Source organism: Drosophila bipectinata, chromosome XR (assembly GCF_030179905.1).
Source record: "Drosophila bipectinata strain 14024-0381.07 chromosome XR, DbipHiC1v2, whole genome shotgun sequence".
In the NCBI taxonomy this organism is placed as follows: Eukaryota; Metazoa; Arthropoda; class Insecta; order Diptera; family Drosophilidae; genus Drosophila; species Drosophila bipectinata.
The window spans coordinates 11821983-11828708 of NC_091735.1; the positions used below are offsets into that span (position 1 = coordinate 11821983).

At 47.5% G+C, this 6726-nt stretch overlaps 1 protein-coding gene across 1 annotated transcript; it reads right to left on the reverse strand.

The window, feature by feature from the left end:
- Window positions 1-23: 23 nt before the first annotated feature.
- LOC122321998 (uncharacterized) lies at window positions 24-3361 on the reverse strand. Its single transcript, XM_043213172.2, has 2 exons — window positions 2048-3361; window positions 24-1982 (listed from the first exon to the last, which is right to left on the reverse strand). Exons 1-2 carry the CDS (start codon window positions 3359-3361, stop codon window positions 24-26), a joined length of 3273 nt encoding a protein of 1090 aa, XP_043069107.2.
- Between the last annotated feature and the right edge of the window lie 3365 nt (window positions 3362-6726).

Here is a 6726-nt window from a genome sequence, read left to right on the forward strand (position 1 = left end):
AACTCATCGGTAGCCGGCTGCCATTACATCCCAAGCACCTTCTCCTCAGCTTCGGTCCATCCGACGCTGGCGATGGGCTCAAGTGGGTTCAGCGCTTTGACCACACTTGCCGAACTGGAGGTGAATCGGCACAAATCAAAACCTGCTTCAGCGTGAATTTCTCTCACCCGGGTCGAGATGGCGATAGCTTCGTCCTCGCTGGCGAAACTGTCGACGTAGTTATCCACGTAGTGGTATTCGTTGATGGCCAGGGCTGCTCGCGGGTCCGTGCTGCTATACCGCAAAGCATTCACGGTCTTCACGTAGTCCTCCGAACATGGTGAGCAGGCCGCTCCGAACGTCATCACTGCCATCTCGTATACGTCCGGCTCTCGCTGGTCGTCTCCGTCTCTCCACAGAAACCTCTGGGCGCATCTGTCCTTCGGCTGCATCAGTACCTGATGAAACATCTCCTTGATGTCTGCACAAACTCCAACCGCTCCTTCCCGAAAATGGAAGAGCACTGCTGGCAGGGGCTTGTAGCGCTGTGGGCCTTTCAGTAGCGCTGAATTCAAGGACACACCGTCCACCTTGGCAGCCGCATCGAAAACCAGCCGGATTTTCCCAGGCTTGTTCGGGTTTTCCACTCCGAAGTGCGGCAGGTACCACACTTTGCCCTCCTGAAACCTCTGGACTTCCTGGGCCTTCAGTCGTCGTGCGTATCCCTTCATGACATAATCGTCCATTATCTGGATGTAAGCCGACGCGAAGTCCACATCGCGCTTCATTTTACGCTCTATGTTGACGAGCCTCCTGAGGGCCATGCTGTAGCTCTCCGGCAATCTCACTTCGTCGTCCTTCCATAGCAGCCCGGTCTCGTATCTCTGGCCTACACGTTTGGTCGTCTTCTCCAGGGTGCTCAGGGCCCGTGCGTCGCCGCTATCTCCGACTGACGGCTCCAGGTCCACTCTGCCAGCTGCGACTGGCTGCACCGGCTTCGCTCCGAAATTCTCAGTCTCGAAGTCGTCGCTGACCATCTTCTCCAGAAGATCATCCTGGGGCACGGCTAGGAGGCACGAACTCAGAAGCGGCGAGCTCGGCTTTCCGTTCACCGGTCCATATACCACCCATCCAAGTGCGGTGTCTGCTGCAAACGGCCCTCCAGATCCATAACTTTTGGTTCTGAAGGGTACTCCTAAATGCGCATGATCCAGTCCAATTAGGATCCTTGGCGTCGCGTTGTTGTACGGCATCACCGGCAGACGCGTGTTCGCCTTCACTGCTTGTACATCCTCCTGACGCAGGCTCTGCATCGGAAGGTTCAGATTGGCCACTCCGTACACATTTTTCAGCCCATGGCGCTTTGGTTTGCCCGCTGCGTTGATCTGCAGGCTGACCACCTTCGTGTGCTCTTTGGCGGATTTTCCACCAAACCATTGCACATTTAGCTGTCGACTCTCGCCTTTCAGGTTCAGGCTGTCGTCGATGAGTGTGACAGACGATCCTTCGTCCAGCAGTGCGTACGTGTCGACCTTCGTATTCTCGCCGTACAGCGTCACGGGTAGAATCCTGAACAGCAGGGTGCATCCAATTGAGTCGATGTTGAGGTTTCGGTGCGGCAACTCCTGGCGATCGTACGCCGATCGCCCTTCGTCCCGCTCACGTCGCGCGTCTACAACTGCGGCCGACGTAGGATGGTTCCTTTCGCTGGAATCCACTGACTGTGGACCTCCCCTCCGATTGTTGCCGTGTCTGTACGGCTGTCGGTCCTGATCCCTCCTGTGGCCCCCATCTGCGACTGGCGGCCGTTTGGATCGTTCAGGTACTTCGTGGAGCAGGTGGTGATGCCTCATCTGGCATCCGAGGACGTTGCATCCGCGGCTTTTCCTGCAGAACCGGGACATGTGTCCGGGCTCCAGGCACGAGAAGCACAGTCGTCGCTTCCTCGCGGACTCGATCCGTGTCGTTGTAGAGGCGCTGATGAAGTCCTTGCAGTCCCTGACCTGGTGTGTCCCTCGCATATAGGGGAGCATCTGGGGCGGTCGACATATTGCCCCTCCTCGCGAACACTATTCGCGTGCAGAATCCTTCGCTTCGGTTGTTCCCTGGCTCCGGCGTCCGTGACAGTGCACACCAGTTTGGCGAATTCATGGAGCCACTCGCTCAGGTGCGCCACCGTCGGATACGGCTGTATCGTGGCCGCGTGCCTTGCCCAGTCCAACCTCTTGCTTAGCGGCAACTTGGCTATCAGCTCCTCCATTAGGGTTGGGTTGGCTAGGTGCTGGCTGCCGGTCGCGGTCGACTGCAGGAACGCTGACAAGTTGCTAACCTTCGTCGCGAACGGCACGATCCTCGCGATGTTGGCCTCCTGAATCGGCTGCACTTCGCACACGCTCTCCAATTGGCTGCGGATCAGTTGCTCCGGGCGTCCATACCGGAATCGTAGCTGCTCCATAACAGCTTGTACGTTGCTGGGATGGATGAGCAACGACTTTACTGTTTCGCGAGCCTCTCCCTTCAGGGCTTTCACTAGCCTCTGGTTGTTCTCCAACTCGGTGCACTGGTAGGCTGCAGTTGTCTCCGTGAACGCACACAGGAATATTGGCCATTCCTCTGGCTGACCCTCGAAATCGGGAAGATCAGGTAGTATGCGTGGCGTCCATCCTTGTATGTTTGTCGTCGGCGCTCCATATGATATGGGCGATGGCGCAGGTACCTCTGGGTCAACATAACCTAGCACCGGCTGTGCTGCGGCGGTCACACAAGATGGCGGAGAATAGCGCAGTATTGTTGTTGTTGACACAGGATGTCCGTTTGCCCAATGGCCGCCAAGCGTCGGCGCCAAATTCGCACTCCATTGTGGCGGCAAATTTGTACTCACTTGTGCCGGAAACTGCAGCGATGGCGTCACTCCGAGATCCGTTTGCAGATTGTCCCTCATCTGCCTGGGCAGGTTTTCGCTCAAACTCTGCCGTGGCGCTGCTCCATGATGTGGCAGCGTTCCACTCGAACATGGCGGTGTATTCGCTGCACCGCTCACTCCAACGCCGCGTGCCCCGATTCCAACGGCGGCCTCTGCTTGTCCTCCACTTGCTCTTGCCTTCACCAGCTCCGACTCCAGACGTGCGATCCTTTCCATTAAGGCCGCCACTACAGTTGTGGAATCCGTAGTCTGCCCCGTCGCTTCGGGCTGCAGGTTACTTGCCGCTTTCCTGGCGGCTGTTCCACTTTCCTTCGGAGTCTGTGGCTTCTGCCGATCACTAGCCACACTCTCAGAGCTGGTCGCGGTGCCAGTTGCTGTGGCCGTGGTGGTCGCAGTTGCGGGAACGCCCGAGGCTTCCAGCCTGGGGCTCCGCCTGGGTGAGTGCTTCGTGGGCATCATCTTGCAGAAAATGCGAATAAAAGAATTTGTCACCGCTTGGCCGATCACGGGAATGCCTTATAACACTCGCAAATAGGACAGTTGTTGAAGTGATGTGTAACGAGCGTTTTATTCTAAAAGACAATTGTTCTTAACCTGATACATAATTACTTATCCTACATACCGCAGTTTCTCTTCCCCTTTCTGTGATGGCGCAAATCGATGTGCCTTATCCGCCAAATCATTTCTTTCAAGCTACCCGATTTAGTGTGTACAGATAACATAAACTTAAAACCTAAACATACAAAATACTGACATCTGACCCCTAACACTAATCTCAACTATCGATAGCCACTAGTTCGTTCCGCGACAATGATAATAAAACCAATTAATTACAATAAAATATCTAAAAACAAGAAAGGAAAGCTAACTTCGGGCGGAGCCGAAGTTGATACCCCCTTGCAGTTAAAACCTGATATATATCGCAAACATCGGATACAGTTGGCCGATCCTTATGAGAATATCATAATAAAACGAATTAACTAAAATAAAAAGTCGAAAAAAAGTCACATGCTTCTATCTTCAAATATGCGAAAGTTGATATTTCTACCAAATACTATTTCCGATCGTTCAGTTATATGGCAGCTATAGGATATAGTCGGCCGATCCTAATGAACTTAGGTAGGTTGGATCGACTAAAACTAGAATCTGTACTAAATTCCAGTTTTCTATCATCAAAAACACGAAAGTTGGGTCATTTCCGATCGTTCAGTTATATGGCAGCTATAGGATATAGTCGGCCGATCCTTATGAAATCTGGCATGCGTAATGTTTTGCCACAAATAGCTCTCGTGTCAAATTGGAACTCTCTTACCTTAAAAACACCAAAGTTATACCATTTCCGATCAATCAGTTATATGGCAGCTATAGGATATAGTCGGCCGATCCCGGCCGTTCCGACTTATATACTGCGTGTAAAGAATAGAAGGGTGTGTGCAAAGTTTCAAGTCGAAGCTTTAAAACTGAGAGACTAGTTTTCGTAGAAGCAGACAGACGGACATGCTTATATCAACTCAGGAGGTGATCCTGATCAAGAATATAAATACTTTATAGGGTCGGAGATGTCTCCTTCACTGCGTTGCACACTTTTAACCAAAATTATGATACCCTCTGCAAAGGTATAACAATTAAAATATAATATAAATAGATTTCAAACAAGAAAAAAAGTGGATGTCTTGAGCCTGATTTCAACTTGCTTCACTCTGCACATCAGTCAAGCCCTCTACCACGCAGCTATCCATTCATTCGTTGTCGCGCGAAAATTTTCTTAAGCTTAACTTGTCGCGCTGTGGAACATACTTATATACTCCAAGTATACATATAGGTATGTAATCTTGTCTTTCGTGAGAGCACGACCGAATGCCCATGCAAAGAGTGCGTTTATAGTACATATATTATAAGAATACACGCGGAGTTTATCTTTGTAAATCTCATCTAAAAATGCGAACCCACAAAAGTGGCCAACGCGCGATGAGAAGTTTTCACTTCAAAAACAAGAAAGCAAAGCTAACTTCGGGCGGAGCCGAAGTTGATATACCCTTGCAGTTAAAACCGGATATATATCGCAAACATCGGATATAGTTGGCCGATCCTTATGGGAATATGAATATATAATCCAATTTATTACAATACAAAATCTAAAAAAAAGTCCCAAACTTCTATCTTCAAAAATATGAAAGTTGATATTTCTACCAAATACCATTTCCGATCGTTCAGTTATATGGCAGCTATAGGATATAGTCGGCCGATCCCGGCCGTTCCGACTTATATACTGCGTGTAAAGAATAGAAGGGTGTGTGCAAAGTTTCAAGACGATAGCTTTAAAACTGAGAGACTAGTTCGCGTAGAAACAGACAGACGGACAGACGGACGGACAGACAGACGGACAGACGGACATGCTCATATCAACTCAGGAGGTGATCCTGATCAAGAATATATATACTTTATAGGGTCGGAGATGTCTCCTTCACTGCGTTGCACACTTTTGGTCAAAATTATAATACCCTCTGCAAGGGTATAAAAAGAATGGCCACTTTACCCTCTAGTGCCCAAGACCGCCTCGGGTAATGTTAAAAATACTATACTATTTACGATACTATATTTCTTATTTTTGTTCGATATTTTATTCTTTTCATTCCTTTTGACTCGGTTTTGCGATTTTTCGAATTTGGGGAAGTCCAAAAATTAAGTTGGTTGCGTTTGGAATACATAATAGAGCTTGCGCAGGCTGATGTATTAATTTCAATCAGAAAATTTGTGAAACTCGTACGAAGCAATTATTTTGTAAGAAGTGCAAAATGTAAATATTTTTTTTAAACATTATATATAGTTTGCTGCTGGAAAAAAAATTGTGCCGTGTTACTAATAGTCTAAAAATACGCAATATACGAAACCCACACTAACATTAAGTTTTCGTTAGCTTTTTATTGCTTGTCTAAAATGTCCCGTCTAGAAGTGGCCTTGGTAAAATTCGGGGTAAAAAATTATAAGTTAAGTTTTGAAGAGAAACAACCTGAAACACATTTAAGCACAAATAATTGCTTCAGTAGACATAAAACGACGACAAGTGAATAAGCGATCAGTTCTTTCCGACGTGAAGATTGAAAAATTATTTAATTTTATTGATTTCGACATTGATACGGATGGAGAAGAATTGGAGGACGATTTGACTAATGACGTTTGCGTGGCAGCACTTCCTGTTAATGAGGAAAATGAAGAAGCGATTGAAAAGTGCTACATATGTGGGATTATATTTTGCCTACAAAGATTTGTGTAACTTCAAGCGGAAGGGTTACTTCTTTTGCAAAATTGTGGTCAAGCACAGAAACGCAAACGCAAAGCGCCTGCTGAGCATAATACTGCTCTTGTTAAAGAAAGCACAATAGCTGAATGTGTATCTGTTTGGACTATCACCCACCGCTTTTCAAAAAGATGTTGTGGCGCCAAACGAACCTAGTCATGGATAAATCTGCAATATCCTTTAATTAGCCTGATCTCGGAGAACTTAAAAATCTGGATCAAACCATACAAATTTGTATGCTGCTGTTTTGTTTTCCACAACAAATTTAGAAATTCGACAATTTATTGGAATTCTATTTTGATGTCAGTTTTTCGCTACCCAAATGTTCGTTAATATTGGGGGGAATACGCCTTTGGAACAATACAAAACACAATGTTAAGAAATCGCTTTGAAAAAATACGAGGAAATTTGCCTTTTAATTATAACAGTAAGTTGCCCTCCAAGGATTCTGCCGACCACCATCCGTTATAGAAAATAGAGCCGCTCGTGAATCATTTCAATGACTAGTTTCAATTAGTTTCGATGC